The 16720-nt window shown below is 40.8% G+C and overlaps 2 protein-coding genes across 2 annotated transcripts; one reads left to right on the top strand and one right to left on the bottom strand.

The window, feature by feature from the left end:
* Positions 1-1388: 1388 nt before the first annotated feature.
* On the bottom strand, positions 1389-3280 carry LOC130419504 (iron-sulfur cluster assembly scaffold protein IscU-like). The gene is made up of 5 exons (XM_056746308.1): positions 3124-3280; positions 2430-2543; positions 2232-2342; positions 2063-2141; positions 1389-1923 (listed from the first exon to the last, which is right to left on the bottom strand). Exons 1-5 carry the CDS (start codon positions 3256-3258, stop codon positions 1832-1834), a joined length of 531 nt encoding a protein of 176 aa, XP_056602286.1. The 5' UTR covers positions 3259-3280; the 3' UTR covers positions 1389-1831.
* Positions 3281-3528: 248 nt separating this feature from the next.
* Positions 3529-15545, top strand: LOC130419502 (squamous cell carcinoma antigen recognized by T-cells 3-like). Its single transcript, XM_056746305.1, has 19 exons — positions 3529-3879; positions 5902-6028; positions 6467-6571; positions 6794-6978; positions 7119-7224; positions 8163-8287; positions 9032-9187; positions 11504-11642; positions 11750-11857; positions 12008-12085; positions 12176-12234; positions 12338-12447; positions 12531-12643; positions 12729-12805; positions 12918-13086; positions 13289-13737; positions 13908-14060; positions 14258-14445; positions 15196-15545. The coding sequence occupies exons 1-19, from the start codon at positions 3679-3681 to the stop codon at positions 15383-15385; spliced, it is 2838 nt and encodes a 945-aa protein (XP_056602283.1). The 5' UTR covers positions 3529-3678; the 3' UTR covers positions 15386-15545.
* Positions 15546-16720: the final 1175 nt, after the last annotated feature.

Here is a 16720-nt window from a genome sequence, read left to right as displayed (position 1 = left end):
TGTTGCTGTCCCCATCCCGGTGACCTTGTTCTGTGCGAGTCCTTGGGTCTGCTCACTCTGCCTCGCTCCGTCCCGCTAAGCACCTCTGTTCTGTCCGTGGCACGGAATCGTCTCTGCAACGTGGACAACATGTTTCAGCCGTACTCTGAACTACAGGAGCTAAGCCTTGGACACAACCAACTGGCTCGATTTCCTCGAGGGCTGCCTTCGAGTCTGGAGACCCTTCAGCTCCAAGAGAACCAGATCTCGTACATCATGGCTGGATCTCTGAGACAGCTTGGGAATCTCACACGCCTGGACCTGGATGATAACCGGATACGAGCCATTCAACCAGGGGCGCTGCTGGGGCTGACCAGATTGAGAATGCTAACTCTTAAGGGGAACAGATTATCTCGGTTTCCGGCACATTTACCTTCTTCGCTAACACACCTCGATGTGTCGGAAAACTGTATATCTACTTTAGATCTTCCCTCCCTAGGTGCTTTGGTAAACTTGCAAATGTTGAAGATTAATAGCAACTGTTTGCGGTCCATACCTGAGCGGGCTTTTGATGGACTGTCCCACCTTCAATCGGTGGAGCTAACCAATAATCTATGGGTTTGTGAGTGTGACATCATGTACCTGTACAGGTGGCTTCTAACGGACAGGATACAGAGGGCAACAGATATGACATGTACAGCTCCTTTGCATTTGGCACAGAAGTTGATTCTAACTCTATCCGTCATGGCCATCTGTCCAAAACTTTTTAAGCCAGTTGAGAGAACGTCGAGTGTAAATTCGATCACAACAACTGGGAAAGTGTTTGAAAGCCATGTATCACAGACTACAAGTGCTTCCATGTTGGTGTCATCTAACTCTGCATGGAACGTACGCTCGTTTAACTGCAGACCATCTTTGAAGCAAACAGAACCCCTTCATGGAAACGTGTCAAGGTCCTTCTCATGGTCAGACCAGCCCACATTACGGAGACTGAGCTATGAGGATTGTCTCTCTCTTAATGTCACATCTTTTATGCCCCAACCTACCCAAGAACCCTACAGTCCATCTCCAGAGAAGGTAGATGGCTGTGTGGAGAATTCAACAGGTCAGCAACCAGTAGCATCAGCCAATGTGGTGTCCCATGGATCCACGACCCCCATTGGGCTGCAGATCACACCCTGGACAGTTCTGCAGTCCAGCGACCCTGCACTCATTACAGTTCTGGCTGTGCTCTGTGTGCTTACAGTACTATTGATGCTCACAGTGCTTTTGGTCCTGAAGAACGTCCTTCTTGGAAACCTGAGGGTCGCACCACTTCCGCATGTTCAAGAAGCTAACACACACTCATAGTCTGTTGTTTTGGGATAAAACCTTGCAGAAAACATGACAAGACAATGAATCAAGCAAAATTGATATTAAGGGCCTTTATTGAGTTGTGCAAGATAAAATACAGCATTGAAATCTATGTATCTTTGTCATGGAATCAATTTGCGCTAGTTTAGGTGTTTTTCACTGCCCACAATCCCCTTGGGGAAATAGATCTGAAAAGATACATACATTTTCCCTTAATTTATACTTCTCATACACTGGTAAAACTAATTCACAAGCATTGTAGTAGTATGCATTAAATATGCAGAACATAACACATCACAGTATGAATGCAAGAGTTTATTTTAATGTGCGTGATTCAAGACACTGAATCTAAAAGATCCTCACAGCAACCATAAGGCAGTACACTTATAATAGTAATATATTTGCGCTTGTTTTTTGAAGCCTTAGTCAGGAAACAAACTACATCATGTTTCTGAGTCAAGGCCAGCGGGTGACAGAGACTCATCTGTGCATGAGGACATTAATTTCTAGCTTCGGCCAGCCTCTCCTTGTCGTCTTTTTGTTTAAGTCTGTAGTCTGCTAATGCAGCCTTGATCGCATCTTCTGCAAGCACTGCCAAAGAAACAAATGTCATAATACAGATCAGGGAATCAGATTATTTGAGCTGCACTGTTGATATGACAGAATAATATCACATATGCCATTTTTTAATGGTGTAAATGTTTTTGCTATGTTAAAGGGCCACACTTACTCGAGCAATGTAGTTTGACTGGTGGAAGACAAAGTTCTTTGGCAATCTCTGTGTTTTTTATTTTAAGAGCTTCATCAACCTGTATATGGAAAAGAGCACATTAAATCAACATTAAAGACATCAGATCACTTTGTTAACGCGCTCAATTATCTGAGTCATGATGACGTACCGATTTTCCCTTCACCCACTCTGTGGCCAAAGAGCTGGATGCAATGGCTGAGCCACAGCCAAATGTTTTGAATCGGGCATCCACTATCTTTCCATTGTCATCCACCTGAATCTGCCAGACAGATTTACAACAAATGGTCTGTAAATTATATCGTGCTGCATATTAATTCTGATAAGTATTAAAAGCATACGTCCATACCTGTAGTTTCATAACATCCCCGCATGCAGGTGCGCCTACCAAACCAGTGCCCACATTCTTGGCTCTTTTGTCAAGGGAACCAACATTTCTGGGGTTCTCATAATGGTCTACCACCTTAAGAGATAAGTAAAAAAAACACATTGTGAAATCTACACGTATACGACCAGGTGTCATACTTAACGGTCACTGGTCACACTTCACCACAAATGAAGACGTGACCTTGAGAATTCCAATCGTGTACGTTATAAATAATGACTGTGATAAATAAAAAGTAACTTGAAGCCAGCAGAGCAACCATACAGAAAACATCAGGCCATAATTAAATCTCTCATTTTATATGACAATAAGTTTAGTTTTTACCCGATGCACTGTTACATCATTGACCATCAATGAACATATTTGGGGGTTTCCATGACAGTTACACAAGCAGACATGAAACAACTGTAAACGTGGTTTATAACGAAAAAGATATAAACCAACTAATGTATACGTTTATAATGTAAACGGACTGCACATACTGAAAACAATGGATAACGTTACCCGTAAACCTGACTTGTTTACATGTGCAGCTGTTAAATAACATTAGCCTTAGCAACCAAGCTAAAAAGTTACCTGCGACATAAGTTACGGTGAAAGATTGAACCAACCCTTGATATTTATCACGATATGACCAGAAGTAACACGTAACACGTACCTTTTTATGATAAGGGCAGGCTGATCTAAATTCTGGTAATGACAATAATCTGTGAAACAGTGCTGAAGATGCACAGCGTTTGGTTGCCGCTGCTAACGCCATGATGACCGAAAACGTATTGTCTACCGCACCCATGAGACTTAACCAATAGGGGGCGAGCTTTACGCACCCACGGAATTCAACCAATAGGCGGAGTGCTTTCACTGGCATTCACAGGACTCACAGCTCAAACAGTTTACAAAATGTTTACAAAACGTACATTTTTCTCAGGTGTGCATTTATTCACTGTTTATATTATTACCGCTGTGATGCACAAAATAAATCAACTGTAATGCAAAATCATGTATTGCTTTACGCGAGTTCACATCGCTCTCGCGGTACTTGGATGTCATACACCGTTTGGTCTGCGCAGCGGTTGCGCTGTGCGAAGTCGAACGCGTTTCTTGTTTTTCCCCGAGCTCCGCCTTCTGGTCGCACGAGCCCCTTGTTTTTCGCGTGAGCTCTTGTGTTGTGCTCGCGAGCCCTGCCCCTGTATCCAGGCAGATAGTTCGCAACATGGCGGCGACGAGTAACGAAGAACAGACGTTGTTGCCCGATATCGAAGAGGAGGCTGAGGGCATGGAGCGAGAGATGGAGTCAGAGGAGGACGAAGAAGAGCGGATGGGAGTCGAGCACTCCGAGGAAGATGACGACGACAAAGATACTTCTGAGGACGAGAGGGAGAACGAAGCGGAGATCCAGCGCCTGGAGGAGCAGGTGAGAGGAATGAATGAGGCTAAAGGCTGTCCCCGCATACGCAGCTCTCGAAACACCGCTTAAATGACTGTACAGGGCAATTTCTCTTCATAAATTTGATAAACACGCATTTTTAATAGGCACTGTTAACCTCGTGTCATAAACAGGGGCGGGAAAATGTAGTTTCGAGGAATGGGGCTAGCCAAGACTAACTTAGCCAACTAGCAAACACCTTGGCGATAAAACTACCCAAATTTATATATTCGCTCTTTCGTTTCATTGTTCCCACCACATAGAGGCACTAGATATTTCAAGAGGGGTTATGTGCGTGTACATTTAAAATATTTCTTGTCAATATGTAGGAATAAAAGTTAGACGTTTATTGAGCGTGTTTAGGTGAGGCATGCTTGCGCGAGGAGTCAAAATACGCGCCATAGAGCATAGATTGAAGGGATAGTTCACCCAGAAATGAAAATCCTGTTATCATTCACTCACTCTCAGATCGATCAAAACATGAATACATTTCTTTGTTCTAATAAACACAAAGGGGGATATTTGTAAAAATGTCTGTAACCAAACAGATCTCGCCCCCCATTTACTGCCATAGTAGGAAAAATAAATACTATGGGAATCTATAGGGGATGAGATCTGTTTGGTTACTGACATTATTCCAAATATCTTCCTTTCATGTTCATCAGAACAAAGACGTCTATATAGGTTTGGAACCACATGAGGGTGAGTAATGACAGAATTTTCATTTTTGGGTGAACTGTCCCTTTGAGGGGAGCACTTTACTTTACAGTGAATCTTATAGAAGAGCGCTGACTTTACAAGCTGTCACTTGTTACCCCTTGTGGTAACTTTTAAGTTTGATTAATGTTGAAAACATTCATTTTGGGACCCACTCACACTGATGAAAACTGGGGCGCATTGATTGTAAAGTTCAATGTCTATGTTTGTCTCATGTGTCGCTATGATCTGTTGCTGATCTGGTTTGTAACAGCTCGTATTTGATTTTTCTCCGGTGTTTTATGTTCCTTACATGAATAATAATGTTGCCAAAATATAGACAACATAATGAATTCTTCCGAAGTCTGTTCATCTGTCTGTTTCCTGCCTGTGACTCTTATCTGCTTTTATTTCTGCAAATCATTATTCCCGTTATTAAAAATACAAGTCATTGAATTTGTATGAAATAGCAGTCATGTTTTCTCTTGACTTTATTCTACAGCCTTTTGCATTTAGTATGGACAATGTCCTGCAATGCAACAGCTGTCCTGTGCACGTTCCAGGTTAATTTCAGCTGTGCTGTGTTCTAGCTTCAGACGGTTTCTGTTATCATGGGATAAATTAGAAAGCACAATCAACCTTTCACCTCACAAACATTGATGACTACAAGCCATGCGGTTAGCCATCGTTTGATTTATTCCCGTTTTTTATGTCCCACAGAGAGAATTGCTCCTTGTGGGAAGTGGCACTGTGCCTGTGTCACCCACTCTAGTATGCCCGCCTTGTCCAGATGAGGCTTTAGCCATCCACCCCCCAGACTTATTAGTTGTTCGCTGTTTGGGTTGGTGTCCTGGGAACAGAAGAAAATGAGAATCTGTGATGATAGATAGTATTATTCAGTAAAGACGAATAAAGATGTAAATTGAGTTCAAAGTGCCAGTCTTATGCTTCCTATTGCATTGAGACACTGATGTTTTTTATTATTTGCATCATACTCGACAACAGTTTCACATTGGTTTGTTAATTTCAATTAAAGATTTTGTCATGCCTCTTTTTAATGATGTTAAAGGAGAAATGTGGAGATTTTAGCGGCATCTAGCGGTGAGATTGCGAATTGCAACCAATGCCTCACTCCACCCCTTTCGAAGCACAACGTCCTTCGATCCTCCAAAAATTACACGCTGGACCTTAAGCATGTGCATTTGCTCTAATAAACCTAGAAACTAGTTGTCAATTTCACATGCAGTCATATTATGTGACTACAACTAAATCTCTTACAAGAATAGTCATTGTACCCTGTTCCTTTTCCTCCAGCTGTCAATCAATGTATTTGACTACAACTGCCATGTAGACTTGATCAAACTCCTGAGGCAGGAAGGGAAGCTGCACAGACTGCGCAAAGCCAGACAGAAGATGAGCGAGCTCTTTCCTCTCACCGAAGGTGAGTTTTCCTCTTCTTTTCTTTGGTCTCAATGTGCCTTGAATGGCAGCCAGATTTTTCTCTGATTGTGTAAGAGAGAATGATGAGGATAATGTGAAGTTTTAAAATGGAAGGACATAATGTGCTTTTTAGAGTTCAGGCCATCTATGTTATGTCCTGTTAATTCATTCCTGAGGTTTGCACACCATATGAAGGTTATACTGAACTCTACAGGAAGCTTGATCTCCAGGTCTGAGCACCTGAACGAAAAGCCAGGTTGTTATTGTAGATTGTAAAAATGTTAGGATAATGATAAGCGTATAACCCGTCTGTATGATGTCCATGAGTGTTGCAATTTTTGTAACAAAACTTGAACTGCTCTTGAAATGAATCATAGCTGGTGTGTCTGCATTTGGGTATTGTGTGAGTCTCTCATATGTGATTTATTTGGTGGAACAGAGAATTGGCTGGACTGGCTGAAAGATGAAATTCGTGTAACAGAAGATGAGTCGGACCGCGAGAAAGTCTACGAGCTATCTGAGAGAGCTGTGAAAGATTATGTTTGTAAGTGTGCTGTTATTATAATGCATAGACTGACATGGATATGACTATATTCTCTGAAACATGCTATAGTATTGGCACAGGACTGTCAAAGTCTCTTTGGAATAGTGTGATAATTTTTTTTTGCTGTTATCTTGTTTGTTTTTAATTAGAAAAGTAAAATGTGACCACAAGCTAAATTTCAAAATTGCTTCTTTTAAAATCTGCTCATAACGCCATCCACAGGTCCAGAGATCTGGCTTGAATATGTACAGTACTCCATCGGGGGAATGGGAGCCGAGGGAGGCATTGAGCGGGTCCGGTCCATCTTTGAGAGGGCGCTGACAGCAGTAGGCCTACATATGACTAAAGGAACTTCAATCTGGGAGGCGTACAGAGAGTTTGAAATTGCTATTCTCTCCACAGTACAGGTACATGAACTCCTGAGTTTCTCAGATATATGTTTTAAGATATTTATTGAAGGTCTTTAAAAATACATGAAATGCGCAAAACTTGTCAGTCAGTTTGTTTTATATGTTATTGTGGTTATAAACGTCCCTGTCTTTGACAGCCTCCTCCTGGCAGTGTTCCCTCACAGGAGCAACAGAAACTGTTTACCGCCCAGCTGCAGCGCATACACACGCTTTTCAAAAGGCAACTTGCTGTACCTCTGATGGGTAAGACCCCCCTAAGTCCATCAGTTTCTTATTCTTCTCTTCCTTTCCAGTCCTGGATTAAACAATCGGAAATCCCTACATGCACAGCCAGCAGGGTTTGAGGAGAACGGATGTCGAAAGAATTTAGACCATGAATGTGGCCGAAAGAATTTAAACTATGAACAGAAAATTGTGCAATTTTGAAAGGAAAAAATAGGGTTACATGGACTGTAAAGACGAAACTAAAGTTTGGCCAGACAGAATTGATTCAAACTTTTAATTGATATTGATTAGGAAAGGTGGTTTCTAAAAGTAAAGTCTAGGTGCTGTCAGGTAGACCCTGTAACGCAGGCTAAGGGCAGGAGAGTCAGGAGCTGCCTGCAGATAGCCAGATGGTCTGGTTTTGTGAGCAGGATTCTTTTCCCATCTCTGTTTCTCTCGCCAGCTGCTTTTGGCACCAGAGATGCAGAAATGGCTGAACACATCTCACTAAGTCCAGAGAGCCAGATCTCAGATTAGGATTTCGTACAGCGTGGCTCATGTTTCCAGAGCCTGTTTTCTTTGTATGACATTGTCTCGGAGTGACAATGCTATCGCTCCCTAAACTCTCTCTAAGTTGCTTTGTATAAAATCGTTTGCTAAATGACTACATGTAAATGTGATGCCATGGGTGATAAAACGTAATTTAACAGAGGTGTTATGTAAAGCAATATTGAAGACATTTTGTACTTGTATCAAAAAGGGTTGGTGGGATGGTTTGCTAATTTCTGGTTTGAAAATAAACAAATGCATCCGCAAACAGCTTTTAAAATTGATTGTTAACAAGCTAGAAATGTGAATATTTGTAATGTTTCCCCTGGTCTTAAGATTTTGTTCAGGACTGTACATTGCCATTTAGAAGGGAGATGTTTGGATGTTTGTTTAATCATTATTGCATGCGAATATATTCTGTTCTATAGATATGGAGGGAACATATGCAGAATACTCGGACTGGGCAGATGATGGTGTACCCGAGATGGTCACACACCATTACCGACGTGCACTGCAACAGATGCAGAAATGCAAACCTTATGAGGAGACTTTGGTAACACACACACACTTATCTCACTCGAGTAGCTTTACGAGAGGTTTAATTTACATTTTTCATTATTTACTGCTGAATTATTGACTGCTACTATGGCAGCAAATGTGATGTAAAATAACATTTTACTGCAATTGTCTGACAATATTTAAGTAACTGCCAGCCGTGAAGAGACATTAGGTGTTATAAGTTAGGGTTAGGGTTAGCACCGACTGTGCTAATGAAATCTGTTTTTTAGAAACACTCTCATCAATGCATTTCCCATTTCAAAACCAGACCTTAATAAGGCTATCTGTGTATGAAATACATTTACCCAAACACCGACCATCATAGTTATTTTCTGTTGTGTGTTTGTGTATTTGTCTTTTGTCTCAAGAAGGTATCAAAATAAATAAACACAAAGATCTCATGTTACTATAGTACCGGATTTTAACTTAACTTGCACGGTTCCCAGACAAAGTGGATATTCCATTTAATAGTCAACTTATTACAGTGATTTTGACAAATAGTGGTAACTTCAGGAGGGGAGAGGTGCTGTGAACATTCAACTTGGGTCTCCATCTCTGTAAATTATAATTAACCCTCACGATATTTAGTCCAGTGCTTTTATGTAAATTTCATTAAAACAGATGTCATTTTTTTACTTTAAGCATTAAGTTTTCCAAATGTAGTTTTGTTTTAATTGTCTTGAATTTATTTACAGGCATTTGTAACCACTTTCTCATGCTGTTGATTTTGTTCTTAAAGCTTGTCTCTGAACCTCCAAAGCTGGCAGAGTATCAAGCCTACATAGATTTCGAGATGAAGGAAGGCGATCCAGCCCGAGTCCAGATCATTTTTGAGCGAGCGCTGGCGGAGAACTGCCTCGTGCCCGACCTGTGGATCAAGTACACCTCGTATCTGGTGAGCAACCCACGTATTCACTGTCATCGAGCAGCACCCCCACCTCCCTCCGTTTATTCAGGCGCGTAGTAATTGCTTTAATGGAACAATAATGAGATGCATAAGCCGAAAACCAGCAACTGGCTCATCGCTGCTGGAAGCACATTATAAAGCCCACATCTCACCAGATGGCTGGGGGAAACTGAGTTAACGAGACAGAAAGAGAGGTGAGAGAGAGGAAAATGAGAGGGAGAAGGACAGAGAGAGACACAGCTTCCTCATATTAGCATCCAAAGCTGCAATCCATTAGAGTATTCTGATTCAGCAGATGAACTAAATGAACTCTGGTGTTAAAGGATGCCTACTGAAGTTTGATGGTGATGCCTATTCAGGCAGTTGAATTCCTGGCAGCTCTATACGTGTGAAGAGTAATTAAATCAATCATCCATGCTTGTGTTCACATAGGTGATTAAATTGAGATGCTATTTAACTAAATGATATGCACCTCACAATGTAAGTCACAAAACTGCTTTGCCTAATCGATATAAGGGTGATTACTTTTTACAAAGCTCCGTATTGTATTGAAACTCTTCTTCAGAAATGAACCAATTTAGGAGGGAGGATTAAATGTAGTTTCTACGGTGGAATAGAAGCTGTGAAAGCTGTGACTTTCATTTGGAAGCGATCAATAGCATTCAACCCCTTCTTGGCATTGTGCAGTCACCAAAATGCCTATCCCTAGTAACTAACTTCCTGGCATGCACCGAGAAACATTGCACCCAGCAGATATCCTCATTCAGTCTTTTGATTGAGCAAAGCCATTTTTAAAGACCAGTGAGCAGATGTTGAGTTGGCGGGGCCAAAAGGGTTTGCAAAGCAGGGATTTTAAGCATCTCTCATTTGTAAAGGCATTATTGCATTTCACTGAATGATTATTGATGTGGGGCAGTTTCCCAGAGACAGATTTAGCATAGTTGAATATTAAATTGTTCGCTTTGCTCACAATGGTGGAGCGATCCACGTCTCTTGTAGCTCGAGGCTAGACACGTAATCGTTGAACAGCAGAGCTGCTTGTTAAGGGGTTGGCAGGAGAATGGCAGCATTGGATTGGCTGTGAAGATTACAAGTCATTATGGGGCGCTCATCACACGCACCTGCTCTTCCTGAAACATGTACGTTGGCTTCATGCTGTGACATTTTCTGTGCAGTTTTGCAGACAAATCAGTCTTATGGTCTTTTACCTGCTGGAGGTTTTATGATCTTTTACCGAACAGATCTGTGATTTCATTTTGAAAACTTACAATTTCTGTAATTAAACCAATTCCCACTATAACATTATTGTTTACCTTCTGGCCTGACAAAATTGTCTAACAGAACACAGACGTGGGCACCCAATTTACATTTCGCGTCTAAAACCCTGTGGAAAACGTGAGCCGTGCCTCTTTCTCTCTTCAAGTGACCCGTGGTGTTTCAAAATTAATGCTTGAAATAAATCTTTGATGGTTGTTATCTAATAATCAATTAGATTATGAGATTTCAGCCTGGGTTTTCACGATGTGTTTTAACAATGTTTACATGCTGATCAATAATGTTAATGCTAAATGTAGATAAAAACGTTATGGTTAATAGAATATCATAAATCTGGTCGAAAGGTTGGAGACATATAACAAACAGTAAACGGACAGATACAAATGCTTAAAATTTTGCTTCATTTTTTTATCTTTTGTATGTCCATTTACCTTCCCTGCATGTATGCACTAGTGTTGTTAAAATAAGCAAGTGTTTTCTGCTCTTCATGGCGCGCATATTTGGCGGCGGAGAAGCACCGCGCGGAGCCGAAAAGGTTCAAATGAAGCGAGTATGGCGCTAGATAAAGATATCAACAGAATATAGTGGCAAAATGTCAGTTAAATAAATGTTCCTGCAAGCGTTTGATGTGATTCTCCGTTGTGTAGACGCGGGGCTCATTTTAAACAACTAAGATATTCAAAAGTTTTAAATGGTTTATTAGGCCTTCTCGGGTCCGGATGGAACGAAGCAAAGGTCCGGATCTGGACCGCAGTCAGCCAATTGAGGATGACTGGCGTAGATGTTATAGTAGCTTTTGATAAAGCACTGTGACCTTTCCATTTTGATCTATACATTTTTGAAATGGGATATTGAAGATAACATTATTTAACAGGTAGAACCTATAGATCACAAATCTGGTTGCTTTTGAGTCAGACTGCTGCCCTTTGTGAATGCTAGCTCGGTCTCCACCTCCTTTAAAATAAATGTTTTTTTTCTTTGAATCGATGATTTGCTCAGATATTCTTTTTTTCTCCTGTTTTACCGTAGGATCGTCAGTTGAAGATTAAAGATGTAGTTTTATCTGCTCATGAGCGAGCCGTCAGGAACTGCCCCTGGACAATGGGCCTGTGGAAGAGCTATCTTTTGGCATTGGAGAGGCATAGAGAAGATCATCAAACAGTGACAGGTGCTGAAAGCCACAATTTTGTGAATTTGGAATTTTAGTGAATCTCTCCTATTCTTCTAAAACATTTTTGCCATTCATTTATTGTGACGTAAACATCTTGTTAACAGATGTGTTCGAAAAGGCCCTGAATGCAGGATTCATACAGGCGACTGATTATGTCGATATTTGGCAATCATATCTGGACTACCTGAGGAGACGTGTTGATTTCAGCAAAGGTTTTTTAGCCGCTTTAATGCCTTTCTTCTCTGCCCTATTATATATTCTTGTAAAGTCTGTTGTCCTATATTCTTAATCTTTGGTCCATGATAATAATTCAGTAAATATGATTATTCATTATTGATGGATGGATTCATTGATTATTACAGAGTGGAGCAGGGAGCTGGATGAGCTGCGGGCGGCTTTTACACGCTCCCTTGACTACCTGAAACAAGATGTCGAAGAGCGTAAGTGTATCTGTTTATAGGATGCATTCAGAAAAATATACAGCAGAAATAGAGACAGATAGACTCAACCGCTATCTCGTTCCTTGCCAGGGTTCAGTGAAACTGGAGATCTGTCCTGCACAATAATGCAGATCTGGGCGAGGATAGAGGTGAGGAAACATTACACCGTTGCATCTGTCCACACTCAGTACTAATTCTGCTGATTACGGTGCAGCTAATACAGTATTGGTTGCATCTGATCGCCCTGAACAGGCCTTACACTGTAAGAACATGCAGAAGGCCCGTGAGCTGTGGGACAGCATCATGACAAAAGGGAACGCTAAATATGCCAACATGTGGCTAGAATATTATAACCTGGAAAGGTCAGTGAACATTTTAAAGATGGTGAAAGTAAATAGGGTGTTTGTGTTGTCATGAATGTTCTGATTGTATGTATGTGCATCAGGTCACACGGAGATGCCACCCATTGCAGAAAGGCTCTCCACAGAGCTGTACAGTGCACATCAGACTACCCTGAACATGTGTGTGAAGTCCTGCTTAGCTTTGAAAGAGTGGAGGGTGAGTTGGATTTGGAGATCAAGGATCAAGGTAGTGTTAGTATTGCCGCTTATGTGGGAGTCTTACCCGGTGTCATTCTTCACAGGTTCTTTAGAAGATTGGGATGGTGCAGTGCAGAAAACAGAGACCAAACTCAACAGGGTGAACGAGCAGAGATCAAGAGTAAGAGCACAGTCCATACGGTCTTTCTTTTGTGTATGATAATGTACATGCATTTGCAAGGCATCCGACAGGAAGAAACAACTGGTAGAAATAAGGCTTTATTTTCCCTTAGGTGGCTGAGAAAGAGGCTTCTATTGCTAGACAAGAGGAGGAGAAAGTCGAACACAGGAGGAAAGGCAAGGCAGATAAAAAAACCCAGAAGAAAAGCCAGAAAGCAAACAGAACCGGAGATAAACGGAAAGCTGAAGATGAATACGAGGAGGAATGGGGAGAGGATACAGGTATGAAAAAAAACATTTCTGTTTGCTTTGTAGCACTTATTAAGAAGAAAACATCACTCCTGCTTTTTTATTTTTTTCATAGTAAAATTCAAAACAAATCTGTATAAATTGCATGTAGTATGACAACTAAATGCATTTGGCCTTCAGCTACTGCATACAGACTTTTAGATATCAACAATATTGACACTTTAAATATGTGCAGAGCTCCCCTCAAAGAGGCACAAAGGGGATGCTGCGGAGGAGCTCATGGAGACCGAGAGTGGGCTTTTCGGACGAAGAGCTCCACCCCCGCGTAAAAACGGGCCGCCTGGTTACCGTAAAAATCAGCAGGTTGCGACGGAAGCACCACGCCAGACCCAGGAAATGGCACAGGAGCAGCGTAAAGATGAAAACAGCATCTTTGTCAGTAATCTGCCTTTTAATCTGGAGGATCCTGAAAGCAAGCTGCGGGAGTTGTTTCGGACCTGTGGGACTATTCAGCAGGTGCGACCAGTGTTCACACCGAAAGGTGTTTTTAGGGGTTATTGCTACGTGCAGTTCGAGGACCATCTGGTTGTACCAGAGGCTTTGAAAATGGACAGACTGGATGTGAATGGTCGGCCCATGTTTGTATCGCCTTGTGTCGACAAGAATAAGAATCCTGATTTTAAGGTATGAACATACACAGCTTATGATGAAATTTATTAAATCTTTTTGGTTATTTTGTCTGGATGTTTGATATTGTTGGCATCTGGCGAATTAAATGGTTTACAATTTATCTTAAATGATCACTTTCAGTGTTTTTTGTTTGTTTAATTTGACTGATGTTGTCTTCCTGGCAGGTCTTTAAGTTTAACACGTCAATGGAAAAGCACAAGATCTTTATCTCTGGCCTGCCTTACAGCTGCACTAAAGAACAGCTAGAACAGCTCTGTAAGGAACACGGCACAATCATTGCCAGCCGGCTAGTCACCAATCGTTCAGGCAAACCCAAGGTGTGTAGCTCTCAGTTACCAACATAAGTGCACATGAAGATTGTACAATATCCATTAGAATGTCGTCACATTGTCTATTTACTGTTTATTTAAAACAGGCATTTCAAATTGTTTAAAATGGGTAAATGCATGTCTGTTTTTTATAATTATAATGAATGGTTGTTGTCCATACTAAATTCTGGTGTGCTCTGTGCTAGGGTTTGGCATACGTGGAATATGAGAATGAGACACAGGCCTCGCAAGCTGTTTTGAAACTGGACGGCACCATGCTGGAGAACCTCAAGCTCTCGGTTGCTATTAGCAACCCACCGAGCAGGAAGATTGAAGATAAAGTAGTGCCCAGTCGAATCCTGGGGGCAGCAATGCCTAGGCAACTTCAGGGAGCGTAAGTATTTGATACACCAGATCAGCTGGTCATATGTGTTGAATTACTACCTTTTAGGTGTCAGTAATTAGAAACATTTAAACAAATTAGCAACCAACAAAGCTTTACTGTAGTATACTCAATTTAAACATAAAATTGAGTATGTGTCTACATGCACAGTATTACTCCGAATATTCATAATAAGCTGATAACAAGTAGGTCATGTAAACGCGTATAACTGTTTTCTTTTATCAGGTCATAAACGGCGTAAGAAAAACCCACTCTCCAGATGTAGTTTTTTGCCAATCACTCGCGCTGCATGTAAACGCCTTTACCATGTTTCTCTCAGATTTGTTTATGTGCACATGTCTGACAGCGAAAAAGTCCCAAATGGAAGTAATAGTAAAATAACGCATAAATGTCCGCTCTTGAATCATGCAGTTGATGTAGAAACGTCAAAATGAAATATGCAGGTACTGCAGACATGAGAAGAGATATAAAAATGCAGCTTCTGACTGTTTTCCCACTGCATTTTTAATTACTAAACAGACTATCGACGGTGACATCACTGCACGCGAGAAACCCAGCAAGTCTTAAACTTTCATGAAACGCAGTTTTATGCATAGCCTTTTAAGCAGATTTTTGATAGATATCTGTCTGTTTTGTGCACGTAAACGCACTCATTGATACATTTGAATGCCTGTCAATTTTGTGCATGTGTGTGCTTTACATCCTCCTTTTCCACATCCGTTAACTTATTTCCATTCTCAGAAGGGGGAAAGGACGCACTCAGATCTCTCTGATACCTCGTTCACTTCATCGGCAGAGCACACCCGATGCCAAAGCTGAGAACGGGACAGTAACAGATGGGGTGCACGGAGGACCAGGAACCACTAACCTGGCCACACAAACGAAGACGCTGTCCAACGAAGACTTTGCCAGAATGCTTCTCAAAAAGTAAAATCGTATGCAGAATCAAACGTAAAGAACACCTGCCTTCTGACAGAAAAGCCATGCTGTGTCCTTGCAGAGTCCAGTGAAGAAACAGCGTTTTATTTGAGCCTACTTTCTGTAAATAAAAGACCATCCCTGAAATATATTAAAAATATTTTAAGACCTCATCCATAGAGTTGCGAGTTGTTTTGATTTCTTGGTAATTAAGAAAAGATTTGGGTAAGGGTGATAAGATTTTGTCAGCGAGTATTTTTTAACAAGCTGTTAAAATGATGTATACCGTCGTTTTAAAAAGGTATATGCAAGAACCTTTATTATGAAGATGTGTATTATAAATGGGGTTTCATAACCTTTTCTCACTCCAGACCCCTTTTAGGCAAATAGATGACTTTTTTATTTAGGCAAAAATAAATATGGAAACAAAAACTTAATTTAACATATCTTAACTGCATGATGTATAAATAAGTTATTTGCAGTACCACATCCATCTAAAACAGTCTTGCATGTGTACATTTACAAATATCTTCTGTAATAAAAATGTCTTCAAAATGAAGATAAAATGGTGTAATAGATCCGCACCTTGTGAAAATATGTTTGTTTTAAGGGATTCACTGTGTATTAGACAACAGTGCTTTCATTAGATGCTGTTCATTGTAGTCTAGTGGAGATCAGTATAGGTTCTTTATGCAAAAGTTTTAGAAATCCGTCATGTATTTTTAGGCATTTTCTCCAAGTTCTAAATCCCTTTAAGTTTGATGTTTATTAATAGCTGACACAGCTTGTAAACCTGCCTTACCTTGTGCACTCAGTAATAGGCTGAAAGCGGACACTTGTGCTCCATAGATAGACTGATCGAATGGGTTTAATTGAGACTGACTACATTTTATTCTTGATTTAACCGTATCTAGAATTTTAGATTTTATGTGCTAAGATTGGGAGTCGAGGGACAGGCTGAAGGGCACGGTTGCTGCCTTGGAACAGCTTTGGAACTGTTCTCTGATGTTTAAGAATCTATGCAGCTGTATATCGCTAGAACCTTCCGCTATTGGTTCACCGGATCTTGAACCCGTCCTATACTGTATTGTATATACAACATATAATATAGATCATTTTAAGTGTCATGGATATTAGTATTGTTTTCTAGTTTTGATCTCTAGTGGACTCGTGTATTTCATTTACTGATTTAATGTCACATCAGTAATTTTCCACTGCAGTGTTCTACATAAGAGGTTTCCTTCTCACATTAATATTTTGGTCGTGTGTGTCCCATTACCCTGTGCATTGTTTTTTATTGTGTTCCTTGTTCATGCCCCTGTGGTTGGCCATAGTTTTGTAAAAAAAA

Source organism: Triplophysa dalaica, chromosome 4, assembly GCF_015846415.1.
Source record: "Triplophysa dalaica isolate WHDGS20190420 chromosome 4, ASM1584641v1, whole genome shotgun sequence".
Lineage (NCBI taxonomy): Eukaryota > Metazoa > Chordata > Actinopteri > Cypriniformes > Nemacheilidae > Triplophysa > Triplophysa dalaica.
Note: the sequence above shows the minus strand (reverse complement) of the source record. Positions and strands in the feature narration are given on the sequence as shown.

Bases quoted from the DNA above. Each gene is read 5' to 3' on its own strand.
- LOC130419504 (XM_056746308.1), bottom strand. From the start codon at position 3,258: ATGGGTGCGGTAGACAATACGTTTTCGGTCATCATGGCGTTAGCAGCG. The intron at 2,544-3,123 runs GTACGTGTTACG...TTATCTCTTAAG, and splicing joins CCTGCCCTTATCATAAAAAG to GTGGTAGACCATTATGAGAA. The intron at 2,142-2,231 runs GTACGTCATCAT...TTCCATATACAG, and splicing joins AGTGGGTGAAGGGAAAATCG to GTTGATGAAGCTCTTAAAAT.
- LOC130419502 (XM_056746305.1), top strand. From the start codon at position 3,679: ATGGCGGCGACGAGTAACGAAGAACAGACGTTGTTGCCCGATATCGAA. The intron at 6,572-6,793 runs GTAAGTGTGCTG...CGCCATCCACAG, and splicing joins AGCTGTGAAAGATTATGTTT to GTCCAGAGATCTGGCTTGAA. The intron at 12,235-12,337 runs GTGAGGAAACAT...CGCCCTGAACAG, and splicing joins AGATCTGGGCGAGGATAGAG to GCCTTACACTGTAAGAACAT.